This window comes from Ammodytes marinus (assembly GCF_949987685.1).
Source record: "Ammodytes marinus genome assembly, chromosome: 11".
Classification (NCBI taxonomy): domain Eukaryota; kingdom Metazoa; phylum Chordata; class Actinopteri; order Uranoscopiformes; family Ammodytidae; genus Ammodytes; species Ammodytes marinus.
Window position 1 is genome coordinate 9,734,145 of NC_137215.1, and position 27,594 is coordinate 9,761,738.

The window sequence follows — 27,594 nt, forward strand, 5'->3', positions numbered from 1 at the left end:
CTGCAAAATGCTGGCGTTTGAAATATAGGACACCTTGGCAGTGGCTTTTACTACGAGCGAGGCTATGGGAGGTTACGGCCTGCTTTCGGCTGTTCAGTCTTTGAATAGAGTTTTATCAATTAATTATTTATTTTTTTAGGTAGAAGTGGCAGCTACTTAATTCTTTATTATTTTTGTTATCATTTCTGCTGCATCAAATGTGTTTCTTTACTAAGGGATAGCAATTTCCTTTTCATTCATCATGGTTCCTCTTTGCATAACTCTCCTTGGACAAAGGCTGTTTTGTCTCTTTCTTCTCAGGATAGCGGTTTGTTTATCATGTGCACATATGCTGTCTCCTCCATGCATCTACATGTACCCACCCCCTGCGCCTTGCCTTCCCAATCCCTCTTCTTACCTCTCCACGCTCCTTATCCATCCATCCTGTCCTCCCTGAAGCCTACCCATTGGCCCTCGCCTAGCAACCGCATGATAATTTGGCATAATGTGACACCCCCTGATGCATGATGGGGGCTGTAAGTCAGCTTCATTCCCCCCTTCATGCCGGTCGCTGGTGTTTGGGGTTGAAAAGAAAGAAAAATAGGAGGATGAATATATTTTAGGAGAGAAAAGGGAATTTCACGCTCACATCATTACATGACCGGTGTCCACTGGCTAAACCTGTCATCTGTCCCTGGAGGGTCGTTCTGCTTTCTCTTTAACAGCAGTGACTGATCATCTCCTCTCATTCACAGCTTTCTCTCCATATGGTTCCCATTTAGCCACATGTATTGTCTGACGAATTAACAAATACAGTAGGTTTTGTGGGAAGCATGCAGGCATGTGATGAGTTAGCCTCTTGATATCGACAGGACCCATCCGGGCTCATAGGTGCCTCTGACACGCAGGCACGCAAGGGATAGAAACACAAAGATGGCTGCTGCGTGTGCCGTCTGTCTGCCATGTCTGACGTGAGCACGGCTGATGTGAAGGACGTTCTGAATCTGAGGCGCCCCCCACTATATCTCTCTTTTCTTCACTCACAGAACAATCTAACAGGAGCTTTTGTTGTCTTTCCTTCTCTCCTCCTTCTCCTCTGACTCCTCTGTCCCTCTGTTTTCAACAAAGACCCGAGTGATTTAGTGAAACAAAAGCTGCCCTGGTTCTGTTTGACCTCTCCATCATGATTTCAATGAACCCAGATGGTGGGATGACCACACTGAGGTTAGAGAAGGACAGGACTAAGAACAGATCAGGGAAATAGGCATTTACTTCTTAAATTATTAATTAAATTATCAATTATTAATTTATTCATTAAAAAATCATTCAGTTGGTTCATTCACTGGTTCAGGCTTTTTGGTTTGTTTTACAATTAATTGAGTTATCAATCAAACACAATACTTATTGCCATCATTTATAGCTCCCTCTGCCTTGTGTGTGTAAGACATTTACACTATTACCAACAGCATCATCCATTCTCTACTCCCTCCCTCCCTCTTTGCCTTCACCCGTGTCCTTTGCATGTTTTCCCCAACATGTTACTTTGCCACCTCCAGCTGGTCATGTGTGTGTGTGTGTGTGATATTAGATAGGTGGGGGGTATACAAACACCCGTGCACTCACACACACACACACCCTGCCACCATTTCCTTTAACTTGTGCCTTTACTACATTCATGCACTCACACCCTCTCACACACACTTCATCTCTTTCCTCCACACTGTATTACACAAACAAGGACACACACACACACACACACACACACCTGCATGGTGGAGCACCAGGCGAGGTTCAGCAGCAGACAGCAGTGCATAGTGAAAGAAAGAGAGAGAGGGAGAGAGAAACGTTTAAGAGGACGTACTAAAACAGAGCGTGGCTGCCATAGTAACCATCCCCCTCGTACCCTCCCTCACTCCACCTCCATTCTCTCTCTCTCTCTCTCCCCCTCTCTCTCCTCCCTCCCTCCACCTCTGTTCTGGCGATGCTCGTGTCTCTTTTCCTTTCCATCCGGTTTGTCCTCACCTCTCCTGGACGCGCTCCTCTCACACTGCCAGCGGATGACACACGAGGAGGAAGAGGAGACGGAGGAGACAAGGAGAAGCTGCTGTCTCTTCTCTCCTGTCCTTCCATCACTTTAGAAAAAAACAGCCAGAAAGAAAGAGAGAAAGAGCAGACTGGACCAGAGCAACAACCAAAAGAAAGGACACACAGGATATACAATACAAATACAAAAGAAAACCCTACTCTTCTCCATTCTCCTTTTCAAGGAGGGCATTTTTCTTCCCTTTCCCCCCCTTTCCTTTTCTACTCCGATTTTTTCCTCTGAGATCCCGGTTTTGTCACTTACAAGCCCCTGAACTTCTCTGGGATTTCAGGTGAGGCACGCGTGTGAAGTGTGTGGTGCTTCTACATATTTTTTCAAATAACCTATCATGGCTCACGCGGCCTCCCAATTGAAGAAGAATCGGGGGGAAGTGGATGTGAATGCGTTAGAGGACGAGAAGGAGAAGCGGAGGAAGAGCAGGAGAGCAGCGTCCCGGGAACAAAAGAGAAAGGTAATAGACTGGGTCCGGCTGGCTCTGCTGGTGGCTTCAATCTGCTCCGCTCCACTAGCACCATTGGAGCGTGACTCTGTGTCTCCGTGTGCTTCTCTACATCTACCTTCATCATCTGTGCTTGGAGGTGTCCTCGTCACACTCCCATTCATCCTTGTACATGTTCACATCAGCGCATAAAGCGAGACACATGTGGAGTCTTGTGTTGACACGAATCATGTCGTTCAAGAGCATCTTTGACCTTGCATACTGAGTGCGTGTGTGATGGTGTCTCGCTGCTTCTTTATGTGTGAGTCCGCGTGTTTATTTTTGCCTTGCATGAGAAAGGTTTGGACATAAAGCTTTGGTAGCTCAAAGTCAAAAATGATTTCAACCGTTTGTGCGTGATGTTATTAGCTGCCAATATCTGGATGAGGTGAACGCTTTACGGTCACATGGAGCACTTTGTTTTCCTGCCTCTGACTCTTTCAACGTTTGTGCGTCTTTCTTGAAACTACGTCACAAGGGGCTTCCTTAAATATTTGCACATTTCTTATTTGTTTTAGTGAGAAATTAGTCGGTCAGTTGTTATGATCACCCTGTGCTAATTGTGATGTGTAAATCATTGCTTCTTACTAGGTGTTATTTAACCTTGTTGTGAGCTTCATACCAAATAAGTTGAAAGCTGGGAGTTTGGAGAGAGTTTTTGCATTTGTTTTTAAATGGTCAAACAAGACAAATGGGCGAAACACAGGCCAACAAAAAATCTTTTCTCTTGTGAGTGCTGTGGTGGGTTTGTGTGTGTTCTTGCTTGTGTATGTGTGCACAGACAGCCATGTATAATGCATACATGACTGATTTATTGATGACAAAGCTTTTCATATGATGGAGGAGGAACTTGAATGCACATGGGTCGCCCTCCTCATCCTCCTGTTACTTGTCAGCCCTTTACTATAGAAAGCAGTGATAGTAACACATGCAAAACTAAGAAGTCTAAGAAGCTATCGATGCAAACAGACACAAAAGTTTTCTTTTACACACAGTGTACTATTAAAACAACACTATTGTAATGTTTGGAAACAACATTCATAGTATTGTGCATATTGACTGTGGAGTGCTTTGACCGTGAGGGATCTGTTCAATAACAGTGGCATTTACTGCACTTTGCGCCCATGGGTGCCTGGTTTTGAATTATGCTGCTGCCAACGTTATTTGACCTCAGCACAAACAAGAAGCCAGCTCGCGTGGTCTAATCTTTTCTAAACCAAAAAAAGAAAAGATTTATGAGGTCAAATGATTTTATTGATCTACTTCTCTGTACGGTCAAGTATGTTCCAAAAACCTCTATACATTCCCATAAGTGCACATGACACTAGTTTGCTCTGTGTTTGTGTACATGTGTGTAAAAATGATGTGTCTGAGATGCTGCTCTGTATAGGATGTTTTATAGTCCGTATTAAGGATCAGGTTTCAAAGATTAGAACAGGAGAGAGAGATGATGAGGAGAAGAGAGGAGAGGGTTGTATTGATTCGATCGTGCACAGCACCGTCCACAAGGATAATAAACTTTCTTTACTCACCTCGGCCTGACCCGCGTCCTTCCCTCTGTCCTCACACTAATCTGCTCTTCTCTCCCTCTGTCTTCCTGTCTTTTTTCTGTCTTTTGTCTTTGAACATTTGGCACGGTTTCTCCGTATCATCCTCTCTCAGTTCAGTCACATGAATACAGCTCTCTTTGCCTTTTTATATTATTTATTATTAGTACTTCTACCTTGTGAATAATATGCTGTCATGAAACAAAGTCAACCCAAAAGTTAATTTGTTTGTCAGTCTTCTTTTACTCAAGGGATATGAACTTTTGATATTCGTTGTTGTCCTCTCTTTCTCTCTCTCTCACACACACACACACACACACACACACACACACACACACACACACACACACACACACACACACACACACACATAGATGCACAGAAATTGTCCTGCTCAACACACCAAGAGCTCCTTTGCATGTGGTTGATTTCTTGGCTGCCCTTGTGCTGGTGCACTGGTACCCCTGTTGCTTACCTTCCAACTCTCGCTGTGTCCCACAATACACAGGAATAGAATGGCGGAGAGGTGTCAGAGACACATATTCAGAAATACTTTAAGAGATAAAAGGACATGACAGTCTCAGGCAGCAACAAAGAGAAGGAATGACAACAACTAAAGATTTGTACAATAAGAGATGAAAATAATAGGAAAATATGTGAATCATGGTATTACCTTGCGCATCCAGTATTGATCTTCGTCAAATGAGACATTTTCTTCATATATTGCTGAATGAACTTCCTGCTCGCATCATGCTTACTTGCATATCCCATCAATATGCAAGTAATATTGTCTGTTTCTCTCTATCATTTAGCGTCTTGTTGCTCAACTGATACGGTTGTCTCGATACAAATTGTGAAAGAAACAGCGTTGAGTCATTGCTTTCACAGCTCTTCTAATGCTATATTTAGATGCAAGAGTAGGTTAAAAAAATTTAAGTAGAGAACACAGAATGGTGTGTCTTCCCATTCTTACATTTATTTATTCATTGAGGCATGGAGTCACACAATGTTAATTGTTGCATCTACCGTATAAATGGCGACACGTTGCATTGTGGGATTGTTTTCCACTTTTTTTGTTCCGTTGTTGGATCTTTTAGGGCACAATATAGTAAATACTCTTCACACTCAGACCTCTCAGACACTTATAAGTTGGCAGAGGGTTAGATGGTTAATAGGGAAATGAGATGAGATGAGATATAGTTGGACACGAGGTCTGCTGCTTTTATCAGACATCACTCAGTTCAGCTTCGGCCTAATGGAGTCCTGGGTGTCTGGGGAGGTATCCCTGCTACTGACGCCTATCAAAGTGCTGTAGTGTGTGCCGGCCTTTTTGTAGTGTGTATCATCAGCAAAGCATCACAGAGGGAGATAAAGGTCCCACCATTGGCATCCTGGGAATAGTAAGATGTTAACCTAAGAGACAGACAACAAGGGAGAGAAGTGACCCCAATTCTGTGTATCTGTCCTCTGAAATAAAATGTTCATGTGTTAGGGTAGAAACTCTGAGAAAGACAACTCAGTTGCCAGTGGTCATCTGTACGGGAAACCCCCATTACTCTTGTTCCATAAATTCTCCAAGCTGCTTTACTTCTTATGACATTATGTAGAGCCAGGAGCCCCCAATGAATTCCCAGAGAGAGAGCGAGAGCTAAGCAAAGCATAGGAGTCCCAGTTTTACACTCTTCACGTGTATGTTGGTAAAGTACCTATTGCTTCTCTCAATGGTTTATTATATGGGCCATGCTTTTTCTTTTCACAGGCTTATTGTAGAACCTAATCCGTGGAGGTGCTGTTCCTTTTTCCAGGGGTTTCCTATGCACCTGTGTCTCGACTGTGTAAATGAAGTCTAATATTGTGACATTGTTTCATCGAAAGCTTTTGCCAAATTTGATCCACTTCATTAAAAATTCCAAAAATCACTGGCAAGTCCCGCTCTTGAGTGGTGCATGTCATCATCATTTATCACAATCATCACTGTTAATTAGAGGACGAAAGCACCAGGATCACAGTAGAGAATCCAAAGTAAGACTTTGAAATGACTGCTGGAGGGCGAACAGATCCAAATAGTGTTGAAATTGGATTCTAGCCACACGATGCCTTCGGAGCAAGCCTGTGGCAACAGTGGCAAGGCAAGATTCTGGTCGGCTCTGAGAGGAAAAGTAAACCGTGGGGAAAAGAGTCATCAGGGGTGGAGGCAGGCGGGAAGGGAGGGGACATCATATCAGTCTGCATTTTAATAGATTTCTACCCTATTTTTCTTTCTTTCCATCTCATTTCCTTCTCTGCTTTTCTGAAACAAAGCCTGCACGTGTGGTGCTTCCTCGCTCCTTCCCCCGCCACCTTCTCCCTCACCTCTTCCCCTCCCCACCAGGCCGTAAAATATGGAGGTTAATGAATTTGGCGCTCATGAATGCTTCAGCTAATTGCATTGGCATTGGGAACTCCTCCCAGTATTACAAAATGTTTTCCCCGTCAAGATGGCCACCGGCTGGACGGGTGTTGAGCACGACTTTGAAAAGGCTGCCAAGCTTTCTGTACGTGGAAATAATGAAAATGGATGTAGCGTATGTAATAATGCATTTTTATATACTCGGTGAGAACATGATTTACTTGATTTAGCTAGACTAGGGTAATCGCCTCAGAAGCTATTGACCAGTTTGTAGTACCACACTGCCTCTGTGTATAAATCTCAGAGGGGAACCTCATGTCCACTCATACACACACAGACGGTACACCTATTCAATGAAAAGGGAGGTACCACACCTACATATAAAGATGTGTTTCAGGAGCCTTCTTAGTAGAGAATGACAGTGCTCTACTGGCTTAATATAAATACTTATAAATTATTCATTAAAAAGTAAGTAACCTGAATAAACGTCTTAGCCTATATTTGTTAACATTATCTCAAATCTGTATTAAAACAATAGTGAGGTGTCTTTAACATTGAAACAGTTTTGTTCTTGCTGTAACCATTTCTCCTTTTCAAACTGGGCTTTTAAAAATCCTTTCCTTTTTGTCACTGCAGCTCCTTTTCCTTCACCTGCAGCCCAGCACAATGACACTGTGGAAGCACAAAAGGGAAATGTATACTAAATAAACGTCAACTTTTCATATATATATAGACGTGTGACGTTTTCTGACACACTGATCAAACATTCAGATCCAAGAAGAAAATATCTGAATCTTGACAATGCTTGGTGTTTGCCTTTATCATATTATCTATGCATTGTGATTCACATACACTATAGACACCCAAGTTAATTAGAACATCTCTTGTATTAAACATGGCCTGACACGTGCAGGATCCTCCAGTACGCAACAGCGTCCTCACTCTACTGCATGCTGCTGCTATTGTTCTACATTAGCTTCAATCTCTAAGGGGAAATGAGAGCGTGTAATACGGATTGTTCTAATTATTGATCCACCACTTTAAGGGTCCTCACTGAGAGCTGTTGCAGGGGGATGGTGGGTGTGTGTGTGTGTGTGTGGTGCAGGGATTTTCATAGGGAGCCTTTGTAACTGGAAACCTGTCTATGTGGAGATTTGTTTGTCCTACCTATTGGGGAAAAATCCATGTTGTCTGGTTGTGGTTCCTGGTCTGGTGTTTTTTGGTGTTTTTTACTTTTTTTGATGCATCAGGTGACTTAAATTGCATGTAGCACAAAATTTGTATCACTTTTTCCAGTCATATGGTCGGTGGCTAATGTGTGTGTGTGTGTGTGTGTGTGTGTGTGTGTGTGTGCGTGCTCGCGCATTGAAGAATCAGACAGAAAAAAGCTGGGAAAATGAGAGATTGAAGTAGAAAGGAGAGAAGAAGAGATAAGAACTAATAGATGGAGAGAGAGAGAGTGTGTGTGTGTATGTGTGTGTGTGTGTGTGTGTTTGTGTGTGTGTGTGTGTGTGTGTGTGTGTGTGTGTGTGTGTGTTAAAGAGAGAAGAGATAAGAAGAAATGGAGAGAATTAGAGAGGCATAGAAAGAGAGGAGAGAGCATGATGGTAAGCCTTAAGGTCATTTGAAGGTGATTGGCGTCTTTCTTGCCGTTCTTCAAACCACGTGCATCCTCCCTCCTCTTCATTCCTGTCTCTCCTGGATGTGATTTTACAGTTCACACAAAATCCCGTAAAAAATACCCTAATTTATTTTGAACTCCCTAGCTCTCTTTAATCGGGTTAATGCCTTTTTGGGATAAAGAATTGTATTAAGCATTGTTTTACTATTTTGTAAAATTCTATGGACCAAGTTATTTGTCCAGGAATTATTCTGAAGAGTAATCGGTAATAACGATAATTGTGAGATGCAGCCCTAATCAAAGTGCAGTGCCATATACTGTAGCTTGCAGCTATAGGAACAGAGAATTTAATATGCATGTAAATACATAAACCAGTGCTGTGTAATACAATTCATGTGAGGCATGATTCTCCAATCCTGCTTAGTAACAAAGGACGAAAAGTCCTCTCAGCGGGAGAAGAGACAGACTGCGTTTTCGCAGTTTTTCCTTGCTGAAAATTTAAGCTGCTATCAAGAGACGTCCTATAAGGATACAGGATTACAGTTCAAGTTTGATGCCAACAGATTTAGAAGCCAGAATAGAGAATAGTCATATTTACTGGGGCAGATGTTGGAAAGAAGCATCTCCTACCAACTGCTTTTTTTCTTTGTGATACCTAACTGTAGGACTTACCTATCCATCACTTGTCTCCTGTAAATTGGACCAACTCGCATCTGATGCTCAAGGGGTGAGACAGAAATGCGTGGAGTGCAGTACACCGTGAGATTATTCACACATAGTTATAGATACAGTAATGCTGCTTAATGATGTGATTATTACAGAGCTGGGGGTGGGGTGGTGTCGGGGTCTAGGGGGTACTGAAGCCAGAAGAATAGGAAGAGGAGGAGATAAGAGAGCAGGGACTTGATGAGGCAAAGACAGAAGAATGGAAAGAGAGGTCAAGGGGAAGCAGGTGCGGAAGAGATGCAGGGAGAAGAGGGAGGGGAAAAGGTGACTTTCTGAAAACAAGACAAGAATAGAAAACGGGATGACAGGCAGTCCTAGAAAAGGATGTCTGCGGTCTGTTCTGTACTCAAAACATGAACCTACTGTCACTATAATTCCTAATTGTTCAATTGTACAACTTAATTTCTTCCTTTTTCTTTGATGCACAAGTTTGTCTTGGGGAAATCTCAAGGCACTGTTCACTGAAGAAGCAGTATGTGTGTGTACGTATGTGTCACTACTTCAATATCACACTCATTAATCTGTGCATCAATGCCAGACCTCTTCTATCACGCAGTTAAAGACGCCAAATGGTGTGTCACAAGCATGTGTGTCTGTGTGTGTGTGTACTTTTATGCATATATGGCAGGTGCTACTAATACACTCACAGATAAAGCTTATCCTATTGAAATGGTTCTCACTCACTCTCTATTTCTTTCTTTCTCTCTCTCTCTCTCTCTCTCTCACACACACACACATACACACACACACACACACACACACACACACACACACACACCACTTTGTTGACCCTTGGGACTCAGGCCTGTACGGCTTGATAATTACTTTCTTTTGCCCGCCCCACCTCCACCTCCACCAAAACGCAGACTCCCCGTACTGCACTTAACCACCTGCCACTCCACCGTCACACGCAGCGATAACTAGAATCATGTGGTCATCAATTTTGTTTTAATGCATAATTTTGTTTAGAGATCCATCCTAGTACCCAAATGTGTATAATAGGCTACACTTAATAAGTCGATCGTGTCTCAGAATTTATAGCTATTATCTCTGTCAAGACCTCTGGATCTGTAACCCAGTCTCCTCAAAATGTTCTCCCCAAGAGAAAGCCTCTGTCCCTGGGCAAGGGCAGGACTACGTGGTCCTGGCCTTGTGTTGGCCCAGCGGTTCGGGCTCAGGCTCTGGGGCTTCTGGAGCTGAGGAAATGGTCTGTGTTAGGACGGATCGATGGTAATCACACCTCTTCACAGCTAGCTCTCTCTCTCTCGCTTTAGGGGGGAGGGGGAGAGCTAACAGGGGGTAGGGTTGTTGGGGCGACGAGGTGGAAGCAGAGGGGGGATTTGTATGCAGGGCCCCCTTGGGAATAGAAAAACGCCTAGATTCATGATCAGAGAAAACATATTCACCCCACCCCCGTCTCGCCCCTATCCCATCTACAAACTCCCAAAACATGGATGTATACTTCTGTCTGACCTGATTGTATTGGGGAAACATTCTTAGTTTAGCATGTGCAGACTTCGTCCATCTATCCACACATACCTCTGCCCTTTGCTCTTTTGTCAAGGTAAAAGATTTAGCTATTGCAGTTCTAATTTGATGCATTTCTTCTTTGCTGAAATGTGTTTTGTTAACCTCCAAAGGACAATAAACCTCCTGCAATGTCAACATAAAATACTCCTTATACAATAATACATGCTCTTACTACCATTTTGTCACAACATATAGAGTGTATTGTTGCTGTTGGCCCTGAGGGGAAGGACTCCATTGCCCCTTTACGGAGGTGATTTAATGTTGAAAAGGTTGCAGTCACCATTGCAGTGAAGGAATAGCATGGATATTTAGTTTTTTCCTAGTGTGTGTTTGTGTGTGTGTGTCCTTAGGTGTACTGTGCTGTAGTATTAGGTAAAAGAAGCAATAAAAAGGATCCCTTTGCTCATCTGCTGGCTAGTAGTTTACGTCCTTAAAGAATGCCTGCGCAGAACGCAGTATTCCATTGTAATGCCAACTGATGGGGAAAGGTTGATTGTAGCTCCAAGGTTGCATTGGTATTCTTTTACTCAGATTGTTATGTGTCAGTTCTCTGGAGAAAAAAAACAGACCTTTAGACAGTTGAAAAGCATTATACACACACACACACAGTCACACGCGCACGCACACACACACACACACACATACACACACACACGCGTCAGTGAAGTATTTTGCTGCATTTCATGTTTTTTTTGTTAACAGTTGTGTTGACAGCAAACAATAATCAAAGCATTCTGTCTACATTCTGTTTGACACAAAATTATTCACACACTCTGTTATCAGTGAACACTCACTGCATATTGTAGTGTGGAAGTGTATTTAATCATCACCGAGAAGACTCTCCTATCTGAGGCAGCAAAAAAATACTTTAATAACACAAAGTGGTTCACTATAGACTTACTGTAAGCTAAATTGAGGCAGGTCAGAAAGAAGGCCTGCCAGGGTTGGACAGAGTCGTGGTGTCAAATTGTACTATGGCTGAAAGTCAAGGATGAGGCAGGGAACAGAGCGAAGCGGTGATTTATATCATACCACACACACACACACACACACACACACACACACACACACACACACACACACACACACCTGTCTCCCTTCCTCCAAATGTCCTCAATTTCAAACCCTCAGTCTGCTGAGTTTTGACCTCTTTATGATTTGTTTTACTCTGTATTCCTCCCCTCTTTCTCTGTTCTTGGTTCTTCCTGAGCGTAACCATAGAAGGCAAATCAATGTTTGGCCTTGAATTGTTAGCGGATAACTGTGGCTCTATCCCGCCCTTTGATCCAAACCATCATATTTCATCATTGTACTTCTGACATTTTTCTGTCATCGCCCTTTTTTCATCAATGAGCATCAATAATTCTTTGTAATATGTCCAGTAATAAACAGTAAATGTGACATAGACACAACATTTTTTTAAAGGCAATTTGCAATTTTTTTTTGTATGAAGGCCTGAATAACATTGTCCGTGCTGTGAGGGACATTGGCTGCACATGTCGTGATCCGAGTTTCCCCCCAAAGCAGGACAGGTGTACAGGATTGATGGCTCTAGGTGTCCTCCAAGCTCGCAGCACTTGTCACAAATCCATCACTCATACTGTGTAGTGCAACACAAGAGCTGAGAGGCAAACATTTAATGAATAGTGAAACCAAAAAAAGTAATGAATGTTTCAAATTAACGTACAGCTCCAGATAAGATATAATCTATAAATAGAGAAAAACAGTAATATATGAAAGTTGAAGTTTCGAGAATATCAGCGAGGATAGATTTATTGATAGGTCCATTTGGCAACTTTTTTTTATCATTTGTTTTAGATTAGGTTATTTTCTCTGCTGAAATACCAACCAAATTGCCAACCGAATTTTCAGCACTTGTGATGATTTGCTGATTCCTATCATCATTGTACAATTAATATTTTAGTATTTTGGACAGTTGGTTGAACAAAAAAAAGACAAAATTAATAAAATTTGGCATTTGGTTAATTGTATAACCAAATGCCAAATGTATAGTGGTTCTCGCTTTACAAATGCGAATATTATTGTTCTGATTATCATATCTTTTTTTAATATTTGAGTGAATTTTTTTGACTTTTGGACTATTAGGCAGACAAAACAAGCAACAAAACCTAACTCTAAAATTTGTAAAAAATTTAAATTAAACAAAAAAAAAGGGATAGGGAAAGTAATCATGAAAATATGTTGTTGTTACTGGCCCTACTTCTGGAATAACACCACTGAAACACTGCTGATGTTATACACAATGCAGAGATGATGACTGATATTGTATCGATTCGGCGGGGTAACGTAACCTCCGCTGGATCAGCTTTCACCTCACACAGTCGTTTCATTACCAGCATATTATCCCGCTCTCCCAGACATAACTGAGTCATGGCAGTTGCTCTCATTCCCCATATGATAAATATATATATATATTTTTTTACACTATTGCTGATTGGCAATTTATCTTCAGTCCCATCCATTCTTCTTGGTCTCCCATTGGTTCTTTCTCCCTATGTTTGGTTATTGCCGCTTTCACAAACAAGCATCATGTTGAAAATAGAAAAGCCCTACAGCAATTCCCAGCCAGCTCCCTTGATGATTCAAATTGCCATGTTGACAATCGCAAACTTTGACAATCGCACACCGGATATTTTTGGTTTTCTTTCTGGGTGTTGTCATCTTAGAGACACACCACCTTTCATCTGTGATCTGTCTTGTCTGTGTTTCATCTCAAATCTATAGTAGTACAAATGCAGTTTCCTACCTGCGGGAAATTGTGTACAGCTAGAAGCTATCTGTGTTGATTTTACTTTCGAACAAAAAATGGATTGGACTCCTATAGCAGATATATTCTTAAATAATTTGCAAACCTTTTTTGGCACCTGTTTTTTACTTTTTTTCCATCATGCTGTTAATGTAGAGAAGTTGTTCTGAAGCTTGGATTAAATTAAAAGAGAAAACAAAGAAATGTAACCAACAACAAATATTAAGAAAATGTATTTATTCTCATTAAATTGTTTAGCAAATTATCCAATTAACTGCTTGTTACACCTTCTCAAATGTGAGGATTTACTGCTTTTCTCTGTTTCCTGTTTTTTTAATTTTACATATTTTTGGACAGTTGGTGGTTGTGACTCCTCCCGATACTCTTGACATAGATTTGTCAAATATGAATTATCCACATTACATATACAGTAGGTCTGTCTTTCAATGTCAAAATAAAATTCACATTTTTTGCAATAAGTAACATGTTATTTTGTCATGTCACAGCACTGAGCACAGAGCACTTGGGGTGGTAGTGGCAAAGTGGGTAGGGAGTTCGCCTCTGGTGTGCAGGGTCGGAGGTTCGATCCCCTGTCTCCCCGCCACATGTCGAAGTGTCCCTGGGCAAGACACTGAACCCCGAATTGCTCCCGATAGTTAGCTTAGTTAGCTTAGCACCCTAGTGCTGAGCCTACCCTGCGTGGTAGCTGCTGCTATCGGTGTATGAATGTGTGTGTGACTGGGTGAATGTGTACAAAAAAACAATGTAAAAGCGCTTTGGGTCTGTGATAAATGGAGATATAGCGCTATACAAGTCCATTTACCATACCGACATAGTTCTTGTTAAAACAGCTTTCAGTGGAGCTTACCATTGTGGTATTTATATCATTAAATTTCTTGGATCAGATTACTGTTTTATACCTGTACCTCAATCACAGATTAATCGACAAGGAAAGTTATCAAGTTTAAGGGCTGTATTGAGTCAGATTACTGAAATCATATGCCACATTACTAAAAAGTGGATGCTACATTGTCCTCTCTGTCCATATGAAGTTTTATCGCACACTTTGCTACATGTCAGCTTTAAGGCTTGATTTGATGCTCTGAGACGCAGCAACATGAGTCAGGTTGTTGTTAGTGTTGCTGCTGACTAGGTTGCTGTCAGCGTGTGTGTGTGTGTGTATGTGTGTGTTTGTGTGTGTGTGTTTGTGTTCACACGCACTTATTTGTGTCTGTGTGTGTGTGTGTGTGTGTGTGTGTGTGCTGCTGAGTGGTATGCTGTCCGCTGTGTGTCATCCTTCTTGACACCCACATCACCACTCTTAACTTTTCGGGGGACCATCCCTCCTGACAGCCAAAAGGATGCTCTAGCTATTCAGACACACACACACAGTCACAGACACACACACACACACACACGCACGCACGCACGCACACACACACACACACACACACACACACACACACACACACACACACACACACACTGAATTTGCTGAAGTGACCAATTAGAAGAAGTGTTGGAACTAAGCAGAAATGACACAGAGTAGACAACAACAGCAAAAGCTGTGCTTGTTCTTCCTCCCAGGAGTCCTGACCTGTGTATCATTTAATTCTTAACTATAGCATTAATATAAATTATGAACTGTGTGTGGCTTAGAATTGATTTAAAGACCTTTCAGATCTGGTTGATTAGTCTGTTTGGTGACATTCTCTTACATCACATTATGATGTATTGGAACAATTGATTTTTGATGCAATGTCACCATGATGCCAGTAATGTGTCAGGCACAGGACATTGTACTATTGATGCAGTGAAGGACTGTTGTGCAAATGGCTGAGTGAATGGGTAGGGTGTGTTTGTTTGGATAAATATGTGTATATTTTTTGTGAAAGTATACAGTCAGGGTTATTTTCTACTTGTTTGTATCTGTGCTTTAGAGTGTTGAGTGATAAATCTGATCTTAATTTCTCAGACATTGAAAATCCTTGTTATAGGCATGTCACCTACTGAAAGCTAATTCAGACTTTTTTTTTACTTTTATTGAACAATACTTTTTTGTCAACACTAACAACTGGTGACAGTTGAGAACAAATGATAATTAAACAGGAAGCCTCAGTACAAAGAGAGATAAGGTGAGACTGCAGAAGTAAAATTAAGTAGAGCAATCCACCTCAGTGAAGAGCTAGCTGCAAAGAGAAGAGAGCGTGTGTGTGTGTGTGTTTGTGCGTGCGCTCTCTGTTGGCTGCTATAGCCAGGCTAAACTGACTGTACCCATCAGTCAAGGTTGTGTCTTATTATAGGTCATTAGTCTCTCTGCTCAGCTGCGACCTTGGCGCTACCTGCTGGAGCATGTATATGTACCCTAGTAGGCAAAATCAGTGTTTGTGTGTGTGTGTGTGTGTGTGTGTGTGTGCGTGCATGTGTGCATCAAGGCTGCTTTTTAAGTGAATCACACTGCACACAATGTGTGGTCAAGGCTGCTTACTGTAGGTGTAACTGTAGTTTTTTTGATTGTCTGTGATGATAGCACATGTGGCTGCAGCCCTGCGGAGCAGTCAGCTCTGGCTATGTGTGATGGATGGATGGACTCGTCCAAAACGCCCTCAAACAGATGGGGGTTGGGATGTCTGCAGGAATGTCAGTCTCAGCTACAGGACCAACACTGGTCTAAAGTAAAAGTGCTGCCACCCATGATAAAAAATTGTTTGTCGTGCAGGACGATAGGCTCAGTCCCAACTGCCAGCAGTCATTTACTGGTTGTTGCCTTTTACCTACTCAGACAGTTAAACAGTGACACGCAAACCACAGGATCAAATCAAGTTCTCACTCAGATATTAAACCCATTGTGTATGTGATGCACTAAAGGATTCAGCTGGTTGCCAAGAAAAAGTGTTGCATATAACCCCCAATAAAATCACAATTTGTTGTTTCTACGCTTTGTTTTATATAAGGACAAACAAACAAGATAGTAAGTGTTATTTAGTAGGGTGATGCATTTTAACTTGCAAACACATTTAAGTGCACTGCCACTGAGCAACCAAGGTTAGAACAGTCTACTACAAAAAAAGCTAGTTCTTGATCAAAATAGTGATGCTTCATATTTTTTCTATGTATAATAATACTATTGTAAATAATATAACATGATAATGAAAAGGATTCACATAGCACGTAGCTGCACTGCCCATGCTTGTTTTTTGTGATCTACTTCTGGTGCATCCTGATCCCAGAAGTGTAAAGTGACTATTGGACTATTGCTATACCAGTGGATCAGATTTATATTACAATTTCCTACAAACAGAAAACAGACACCAAAAGTTTACCCTGACAGAAGAAGAGACATTCTGGATCATGCTGTATCAATTTGTGATATGTCCTATGCTTAACACAGCACACTTAGAGAAGTTGATTATAATCCTAGCCTGCATTATTTAAATGTATTTCTTTAAGAAAGTCACCTGACATGACTCTCAGGTCCATTCCACCTTAAGTGGAGGGACAAGGGACATCTGCTGGTGTTATTAATCAAATTAAGTTGCTCAAATCAGACCGATTGAATGGCCGTTCCGCTGATATGGAGTCTTTGCTGCTTTCCGACTGCTGACTAAACAAACAAACAAAAAAATCCAAATATAATTCAAAAATTCACTTTTGCTGTTTAAGCAGTCATGCAGTTGAAGTGGTGACATGTAGAATATATTGACCATTTCTTAGCAACAAAAAACGCAGGTGAATTTCTTTATTCTCAGCACCCACATTGGCTGTGTTGTTGCTAGGTATGGGGAGTGCTGCTATAATGGATTTGGGCGTCCCCCATTCAACAGCCTATTACTTTATGCTGCCTGGGGGGCAGCTGGCTGTTTCAGCATCTAATTGCCTTCTGTTTGCCAAGCAAAAAATTCCAGGATCTGGAAGACTATTACTATATATAGGAGGCTGTGTAATGTGTAATGTGTAATAATGTCTGTATTTGTGGAGCAGGGCACATAGGTTTAAGAGGTATAAATGAAAGATCAGCAGTTGTATTGGTGAGCATTTTGGACAAGGGATACATCAAAATGTAAATGCCTTTTCATTATCATGCTTCCTCACTATACTTCACTTATTTCTCCTCTTTCATGTTCCTTTCCTCTGCTCTCTGACCTCTTCCATGTCTGGATGGAGCATTTGGTCTGCTTGGCCTTTTGTCAAAGGGTGATCATCAAGGATTAGAATATTGTCCCCTAATTTTAAGATGTTTACTGAGCCATCCCTGTGTGTGTGTGTGTGTGTGTGTGTGTGTGTGTGTGTGTGTGTGTGTGTGTGTGTGTGTGTGTGTGTGTGTGTGTGTGTGTGTGTGTGTGTGTGTGTGTGTGTGTGTGTGTGTGTGTGTGTGTGTTTGTTTATGTTAGGTCCTTGTGTGCACGTTATGTGTCTGCATGTGTGTGTGTGTGTGGGTCTATACCCGTGTGCACGCAGCGTGGAGAGGGGGGGAGGGTTTGGGGGGACAGATGGCTTGTGGTCTGCTCTCGTCTGGTGCTCTCTGCCTGCCAAAGATCAGGCGAAAGCAGTTATAGCACTCTGCACCTCGTTCATCCAAGCCCGACAGGCCAAAATAACAGACCTCTTTTATTTTTATTATTAAACTGTTATAGTGGGAGCTACAGGAATGACATTTACAGCATATTGTGTTTTGTTTCACTGGCTATAGTTGACAACGAAAGCCAGGTCTTTGTTCTTTGGCACATTGGTGTGGGAAGTATTGAGTTGGAAGATAACATCATAGTTTTTGTATGCATGTGTTTACAGTATATGCCATCTTTGAAACTGCATTACTTACCTTTAATAATTTCCCAGTGGAACTTCTGCAACCGTTCTGGTCAGTTCTATCAATTTAAAAGGCATCACAAGGATCATGTATTCTGCTGTTTTTTCCCCCTCATCACTGGACAAAAAGGTCTTTGCATTTACATGGATACGCGGCCATAACCCTGATGCAGTGGGTGTTTTGCTCGATGTGATAGCACTGAGTTAAATGTTTTGTCGCTCTCATAGTGGTTTTGTGAGACAATAGAAGCTATTAGACTTGGCTTTTTTCTCTCCAGAAAGTTTGGAGAAGAGCTTCTCTCTCTGCTGAAGGGATCTCAGCAGAACAATAATTATCACCACACACATACACACACGCAGCAGTAACAGACGCAGACACACTCCAGAGGTAGACGCAGGTTGTGTGTTCCAGGGGTTGGTTCTTGAAGAATACTTAAACTTTATAAAAACAGAGAGAAAACGCATACGAGGAAGGTATGTACCTAACAAGCTTACTGACATAAGTTACTAACAAACTGAGCATTGGAAATTGAAATGGGCAGACAAACAGGCAGACTGGCAAAAAACATCACAAGAGACACATTCAAAATGAATTGTGTAACTCAAAGAATGAAGTCTGCCATGGTTCAGAGGAGCTTGTGATGAAGATTTGATGCAAAGACAGAGAAGGAAGTGGAGAAAGATGGGAGGAAAAGAGGACTTCAAATAGTGAGGAAGGAAAGGAAAGACAGATTCTGAAAGCCATGTTACATCAGTCCCTCCATCACTCCCACTTCTTTTCCACCTGAAATTAATTTGAACCACTTGAGAGGAGGAATGGACTAACGGTGATCAGTAATGGATGTCTGCAGTTGATGATGTAGTTTAATCATGACACTTTGCCTAGTGTTTTGAAAGACACTTTGAGAGCCATTTCTCTTGTCTCCTGTATCACTTGAACAGCACATAGTTAGGAGGAGTTGGTGGAAGAAGTATTTTCTACTAGATCAGTGGCATATCTTACATCCTGGTTACAGACACCATACAGCTTGAACTGGCACCATCCCCTCAAAAAAGTTTATGTGACAGCTCATGAAACATATGAGAGATAAACAGGAAAGAATTGATTCAGGTAAAATGTCTGCTGTGTATCCACAGAATCATGTGACTGTAATGTCGAGTCAAACTCTCTCCCTGAATGATTAATTCTCTGACATGATGCATAGCAACAATTATTTTTACACAACACATTTCGTTCTTCCTTTATTTAATATGCTGCACATAAAGCTGACTCATTACCATTTCGGAATATTATGAGTTTTTAGCAGACAGACGTCCATAAAAGTATGACAAGAGGGAAGCAGTAATGTCCACTTTTATACTGACTTTGTCTGAACTGATGTCTTTTAAAGGTCTGATCTCTTTTGTTTCACATTCTTCCCACACACTCATTGAAATTCATAAATCTATGTGTCACACATAGTACCTCTTTTTTCTCTCCCATATAGCCTCGAACACACTTAGAGTACAACTCAACTCAATTTCAGCTTCCACAGCTGGTTTGAACTACCTGCTGTTCACACAAGATTGGATCTTATTATTGGGAAGAGGCATTTCAGTCATCTACTTGTTAGTCATTTGCATTTTTATGTCCCAATTACTGTATCACAAAGAGTGAAAACTGACTCTCCAGAGAATAACTTAATTTTTGACACAAAAGGTGTTTTAGGATGATTTATGGACTTCTCTTTAGCTATTACCATCTCATGGATTCACTTCTGAGCAATGCTCAGCTATGGATCATTTACATTATGCAAAGGTTAGTTATAATAAGACACATTTCAACTCTATTAATAACTCCTAGACTTATGTGACACTCAGTGTTTTGTACTGATTTAATTGCATTAATTGAAGGAAATTTGCAAAAGAATGGTTAATTATTTAACTGTAATCTATTTTAATTATTTTAACAACGTATTGAATGATTATGAGTAATGTGTAATGGGTTGCTTTTAGAAGTGGAAAGTACAAACAGAATATTACTTTCACGTATGGTTTTATAGCCAACAATTTTTTATTTATTACAAAAAAATACTGTTTAATACTTTTGACTCACAGTATAGCATTGTTTTCTGCACCAAAAAGCAGACAGACGTAGTTAGGGACTGGCTTGTGAACATACAGTAGTGAAGCATTTATCAGCGAAAGAGACAGATATTTTCCTCAGGAGTTTGTGGATACTTAAATTTGTCCAAGGGGACACAAATGTGACTCCAAATAAATGCTAATCTGTATATGTTGAATATGCAAATAGGCAACTGATTGCAACACATATGATCACATTATGTATCATTTTCTCTTTTGTATAATATAGCAGGCAGTGTATCTTTTTCATTTATTTATTCAACTTTTATTTATACAGATACTTCATTTATGAACAATCTACTTGAGATCTTACAGGAGAGAAACAGTTGTACCCTGTGAGTCAATAGTGTAATACTGTATAATGTAATTGATCTTCTTACAGTTGAAAAAGACACAGTTACTTGTGGACACTTGACATATCACAGAGACTGGTGATGTGTTGTACATACAGTTGTCATGCAGGAGACCGTCCACCAGAGTCCAGTGTTTTACTGTTGAACAGAGTCAGATGCAGGTCAAACTGAGGCTAGAGGAGGAAGAGGAGGAGGAGTTTGATTACTTTGACATTGTGCCAGATTGAACTTAACTCTGGTATGTTGTTTAGTTTTCTTTGGTCTCTTGTCACTTTTTGGCCATGAGCGCTGTTCTTAGTCATTAGTGCCTCGGTCACCAACTAAGTGTCTTTCTCTATTGTTCTGGTTCTGTCTAACACAATCTTCCGCCTCCCTACGTATAACCTTCCCATTATTTAACTTTCACTCTTTCCTGCCTCTCTTCACTCTCTCTCTTTATCCTCTTTAACCACTTACCGCATTTTTGCTACCTCTCCCCCTCCTCCGTGTACATTTCATTGACTTACCTTTGCTCCCCTGCTGCCGGTTTTCGGGTGACTTTTTGGCGGGACAGCTATCGATCCAGCATGGTATACTAGTGTGTAGATTTCACCTGTGCAGCTGACAAGCCAGTTGGATGAAATCCAATAGGAAATTCAAGTGCTCCCCATGTCAATGTCAGCAGTATTGTACCTGCTCTTCGACACTAAAGAGACTGTAGACTTCATGCGTGTAGCAGCAATACAACTGTTTTACTATAACATGTTGTTAAACTTCATTTTTGTAAGTTGCCATGTAAGTACGTACGGCTTTATTTATATACCAGTTTTCTAAACATACAGTTACAAAGTGCTTCACTCACATAATGTAAGTGGAGAAACATAGAAAGTGCAGTACTTGTCACCTCAGCAAGCCTCCAACAGCCTCAAAATTAAGAATTTCTAATGATTAAATAGAAGTTTTACTAAATACATACAAGGGCTTTAAGAAATAAAATAAAAATAAAGTGATAACTTGATAATCAATCTGATGTATATATTTGCCACAATGTGGCAGTGCTGCATAGTGATGTCTGAGGTTTACTTATTCACTCGCTGTTCTAGAGTAATGGTTCCCTATTTTCCTTTTCAAGTTCCATCCCTCCTCTCCTCCTCTTTCTCTAATTTCTACCCTTCCTCTCAGCTCCCTTGCTTCCTCTCCTTCTCCCCTCTCTCCCCGGCAGGTTCCTGTCCCAGGTGACAGAGGGGAGCTGTGCCCTTGAGCGGGTTTAGTGCAGCAGGAGTAGTAAATATCTGTCCATGTTCTCTACAGATATTGAGGATACCCCCCAGAATGGCGATGTGTGATATTTTACTGCTCCTCAGAGATGGCGGAGCTCGCCTAGTGTGTTTGTGAATCCGGTTAAGGAAAGCCAGCAGGGGGACAATTGGATTAGCCCGAAGCAATTTTTATTCCTTTTGAATAATTAAGCATATCTCTTTGTTGGGGTTTAATGTCACAATAAAATAATATATTGTGATAAGATATAAGATACATGGTCATGGATTTAGTTGTAATATCAAGATGTATCTTACATGACATTTTTCCAGATCTTAACGGTTATGCCTGAATATTCTAGCTCAATAAAATGAGCAGTATATCATTGATTTTATTTAGCCATTATTTTCACACTTTAAATATTTTCACAATTACTTTTTTAAGTTTAGGAATGTAATTGTAATTTCTTGTGACTGTTGACACATTGCGACCATAAGAATGACTGAGGTGCTTTGTGTTTGCAAGCACAACTGTGTCAGAGGAGATAATTTTCCATAAGTAGGCTTGATTCCCTTCCTCTTCTGTTGTAACCTCCCCCAGTAACCATGGTAACCCTCCGTTTCCAAGGAGGGGCTGCTCGCAGCAGTGTTGGTGTGAAGGGGCCTGTGTGATCCACCAATCACATGTTCAACTCGCCTCTTCTGGTCCCGAGCATCTGTCACTCCCTCTGTCAAACCTCACGTACACCACTCTATGTCTCTCTCCTTCAATTTCTTGGGCTCTCGCTCTCTGACGCTCGTTGTCTCTGGTCTGAAAGTTGATAGCACTGGAAAATACCCATAATGCAGTGGTGTCATTCCTCTGGAATAGGGACAGAATGTGAAAGTGGAGGCTAAGAGATAGATGGCTGCATGTGACTGTCTCTTCTGTCTGTGTGAACGTGTGCGTTTTAGTGTCTGGGCGCACCACAGCGCTACCAGAACAGCAGCATTCCTGCTATAAAGGTGTGATACTGATGAACTGTGTTTATAATTTATTTTCAAAATACAGCCAGCAGAAGGAAAAAGTGACCACATCGCAGTGTGATGGGGATTTTCCATATGCTAAACTTCTCTGTAGTGACTGCATTTGTTTACACATCTGTTGAGAGCGTTTTTCCCCTCTGTATAGCAGTAAAGGTTAACATCGTTAACAGGGAGCATTTCTTTGGTCTGAATTTCATTCCAGAGATCAAAGATCACATCCTGTCACGGACCAGGAATTACTGTTAATTTTTTTTTAACATGGTCATGAATTTTTCCTAACGTCCAAATAAAAAGGTTGTATTTGACTTAACATCCATAGCTATACCTTTATCATACTTGACTGCCTAAAATGTGCTTAGAGAAATTTTGTTAAACATCTAGCCTGGCTTAAAAGGTTGAGACAGCACCACTAAACGAATAAACATATTAAATCTTTATTTTTCTTTAAAACATTTAGAAAATTCATTGTAAAACCCAGTTTTAGGAATCATTATGTGCATGGTTATTTCTTGGACCAAAAACTAACAAAATAGAAATGTACTGTATTTTCTTCCGTTTTTGTACGGTTATCAATCTTCTCATCTAACTCTTTGCAAGAAATTGACTCAATGCAGTTCTTAAAATGTTGAACTATGCATTTAAACTATAAGGGATATGTCCTTCTTAGATGGTTTAAATGTAATATTTAATTATGCCTCAAGTCACAAGAACATATAATTATAGAAAAGTCTTGAAATTAGCAAATGTTGATGAATTGACATGAACTCCCAAACAGGTCTCTTTTGAGAATGAGACTATGTCTTAATGAGATTACCTGTATTAATTAAGGTTAAATTAAAAACATTAACTACATGACCATGTGAGCCCTTAGGGAGTCCTGACCAGGGTGGGAACCTCTATTCTGATATCATAGTATGGACCCTGTTCTAGGTGGGAGGGATCTAGTATGGCAAAGTATTTTTGCTTCCCTAAGGTAGTCTACACCATATAAGAATGCTATACTGTTGTGTGGGTGGCCCTCTGAGATAAGATAATCAGATCGCTTCGCAGCCACAGGTGTAGTAAGCTGTAAGATCAAACATATAACATGGATACGGTAGATGCTGGATGTTATGCTTTAGCTCAACTCTATTTAATTTTTCACACAGATAGTGATCATATCTGGTACATATTCCAGGAGAGCAGTGAGTAAACTTGCATGCTACAGTATATCCCTGTGCTGGGGCTCTGCTATGAGCGGGATTTGTAGGAGAAAACAGTGGGGGTGAGCTTCTGATCCCCCGCTCCCACTCAGCTGAGGGGTGAGAGGTGGGAGGACACAGGGTGTCCCTAATACCAAAGGAAAAGCCCCTAATCCTCTGTTAAAGGGTCCCCATTAACTGAGTGAGGGGGGTACTGCCCCCAAAACAGCGTCTGGTGTTATTGTTGTTGTTCTCTTCTGTTCTTCTTCTGTTCTTCTTAACTGACTCATAAACCCCCCCATATAGTAGAGACACATAGAGTCACTACTTCTCTTCCCATGCTTTGAGATCTCATGCAACCAGAAAGCCCAGTCTGGACATACACTCAGAAAAAAAACACACACACACACACACTGGTCTTTTGTTAGAGGAAAAAAAGCTGATAAGCGGGATGATAATAAAGAGCAGCGTGCTGGTAGCGACTGAGGGAGGCAGTGAGAGTGTAGAGAATGAGTGGGAGGGATAACGAGAGAGGAGGGGGTGGAGGGGGCTTTGACATATCCCAGTCGAGTCGTTTTAAAGTATTTGTTTCAGCTGCTATTTTCAGTTTAGCCCCTCTCTCCCCGCTCGCCTCCCCAACCTTGGATATCAGGATCACACTGACATCCCCCTCACCCACCCACCCACCCTTCGGAGCAAATGAAGGTGAGGAAGAAAAGGAAAGAGACAGAGAGGGAGGGAGAAGCCTCTGCTATTATGGTAAGTCAGGGTGCTCTTCTTCCTGCGCCCTCCCCGTTCGAAGGTGCTTTCTGGGGCAGAGGCCGGCTTCCGCGAGGCAGCAGGGATTTACCCTTGTTGACACATTTACAGAAAAAAAGAGAGAGAGAGAGATAGAGATAGGCAGCGTAAGGGGATTTTGGCGGGTGTCCTTTCTGCAGCGTGAAAGACTGCAAAGATGCTAGGCTCTTTGTTTACTAACCACAGGAGACTTAGATAGACCCCCTCTTCTTTCATTTCCTCTCCACTCGTTATCATTTTCTTCCCTCAATTCTACTCCCTTCTTTCCTCCCACCATCCCTCTTTCTCTCTCTCTGATGTGCAAGGCATCCACTAGCCAGCGGAAGCAACTGTTGTATCTGCTATACAGTATATATCCAGTGCTTGCATTTCTTTGGTGTCCTTTGATTTCCTTCTCTTGTCACCTGAGCCGATGGCACCTTGCTCTTTCCTCCGACTGGGATGGATGCCCACGGGGTTAAGATAAGGACAGGGCTAACTGACTAGCTGAATAGATGGCTGGTTGGCTGTTAGGCTGCTTGGCTGGCTTACCGCTCTGAGCTCAGGTTTCACTCCTCCTCACGCAGAGGATAGAGAGAGAAAGAGGGAGAGAAAGTGAGCGATGGCTGTCGAGGAGGGTGCTGGCTTCCTAACACAAGTGAGTAGTTGTAATATTTGGATTTATTTTATGTTTGATATTATCTTGAACAATGTGAGAGGGGTTGTTGACTCAGAGGTTGATGTAGTGAATTCAGTGGTGCAATGGACCACTAGATTGACCTGGTCCCGTATCATTCATTCTGACTGCACGGTGTGTTTCAGTGGGTATGAATGGAAAGCTGATCTGGGACTTTGGTTTGTAGAACGTTTATTGCCCATGCATGTATCTTCAAATGACTGCAATTATTTAACTATTTCTTTAAGATGGAAGAAAATTCTGTTGCACGTTGAGGTGTGCAGGGTTTGTTTGTAGCGCCTTAAGTAGTTCACAGTATCTCACTGTAGCTATACTTATATTCTTAATAACTATTCCTGGACTGATCATGTGAAAACAATAACCCAGTATGCAATGGGTCGCTAATAGTGATGAACCTACTGTACATGCAAATGTCACCTGAGTCTGCGGCTTCTCTCGGCTTTTCCGTGGCTTTATAGAAAGCTAAGCTCATTGTTCTGCTGTCCATCGCGCAACTTTACTGTTTTGATTCACTCTAACAGCTTTCAAAGTGTCATTTTGGCCATGCACAGCAAGCGGCTGTTTCTGGTGGATCAGCTCTAGAAAAAACCCACTGTACACCACCTGTTCAACACCAAACAGCAGACAGACACAGTTAGAAACTAGTTGGTAAACATAGTGAAGTATTTAACAGCGAAAGAGACAGAGCTGGGAGAGATGAAAAACAGAGACAAAGAAGAGAGCAAATATTGGACTAACAGTCATTAGATATACAGACATATGACTTCAAATGAATGTTTCTTTTGTCCTTTAACTGCTGGATGTGTAAATAAGTAATAGTTTGCCAACAAGTTCAACACATCAATTTAAAAAGTGATAATACAGTATGTCAATTTTGTGTTTACAGATTGTTTCTATACTGCCTTCTAGTGGCCTAAAAGAAAATGGGAAATATTGTAATTATTGTAAATCTCAGACATACCAATACATCTCTTTTAAAGGCTTTACTGACTTGCTCATTCATTCATTAATTTACTTACTCACACTGTCTAATTTCTCCAATTGACTTACAGGAGGCATGTTACATTGAACCACTTGGCATGATACATTGTCCAGATAGTTGCTCCTCCACTATGTGGACATTCCCATAAGCAACACTACTGCAAAAGAGGGATGTTATCGGGTGATTTTGATTCTTGAGATATTTACAATCATGAGGGCCGTGAAGCAGATGTTGATGCCCTATACAAAGAAGATCCCTTACGTTTAAAGTCTGAAGAGGCTCTTGAATGTAAAGACTCCTTTTATAGATTGACGTTCATTGTGGTGTCAATAACGTGCTTTGCATCCATACCTCTGAAAGCCTTAATAATGATTTTCTGGCATGAGCATGTTGGAATCACATGGGGGCATTCATTTATCAATGGCGTTGCTATATTTAGCCTTGAAGTTGGAATCAGGGTACTAGTTCAACAGTGTAGAGATGAAAGAAATGGAAGTGGTGGTCGGTAGGTAGGGTGAGGTTCTTTGGCAACGTCGGGTGTTGTGACCCATCACTGGATGCCCCTGGCTTTGTATTGGTAGAGCTGTGGAGCTCTGTGTGTTTTGTGCTGTCAGGAGAGAAGAGGATAAAATGAAACAATACAGCCGCTTCTGGTCTGGCTCTCCTCTCTTCTCCTCTTCTCAGCTCACTCATTTCTCCCAGAGCCTACGGCAATGACATCAACATGTGTGTCTGTGTTTGTGTGTACATATCTTTGCCTGCGTATGTTCTAAGTGAACACTATCCAGGAGTATGTTCAGACATGTACTGTATTTATTGATATTCCACTTTTATACATGGATGCAGTGCAAAAGGCTGCATGAGTTTCTGTTTTGTTACATGCACGGTGCACAGTGCCAAACTGTCAAAATTGGAGAGTGGCTGCCCGGGGCTATCAGTCTTTATGCATCTAAATATCCTCTATCCATCCAGACTATCTCTGTGTTGATGTCATGAGGAGAAGAAGTGCCAGGCACAGATTCAGCACAAATGAAAACAATAGCTCTGCCGCTCCAAAATTCCATGCATCTCCTCTCCTATGAAAGAACCTCTCAGACACTTGACTGTTCAGCCTCTGTTTGAGATTATGACTTTGTCTCAATTCCAAACCACATATACTTGCTTACACTTTGCATTACAGTATATTGTATTTGGTAAAAGTAGCTAAATAACCAATTTTTTGCCAAAAAAAATTGGTGTTAAATGCTCAGGCGTAGAATTGTTACATCAATA

The 27,594-nt window shown here is 41.3% G+C and overlaps 1 protein-coding gene across 1 annotated transcript in view; it reads left to right on the forward strand.

The window, feature by feature from the left end:
* Nucleotides 1-2,411: 2,411 nt before the first annotated feature.
* The window catches only part of LOC307257156 (ankyrin-3-like), a gene marked incomplete at its 5' end in the record, with an annotated part of 90,316 nt that continues 65,133 nt past the window's right edge, over nucleotides 2,412-27,594 (forward strand). The window contains 1 exon segment of the mRNA XM_080036302.1: nucleotides 2,412-2,534. Within this exon segment, the coding sequence (XP_079892428.1) occupies nucleotides 2,412-2,534 (123 nt within the window).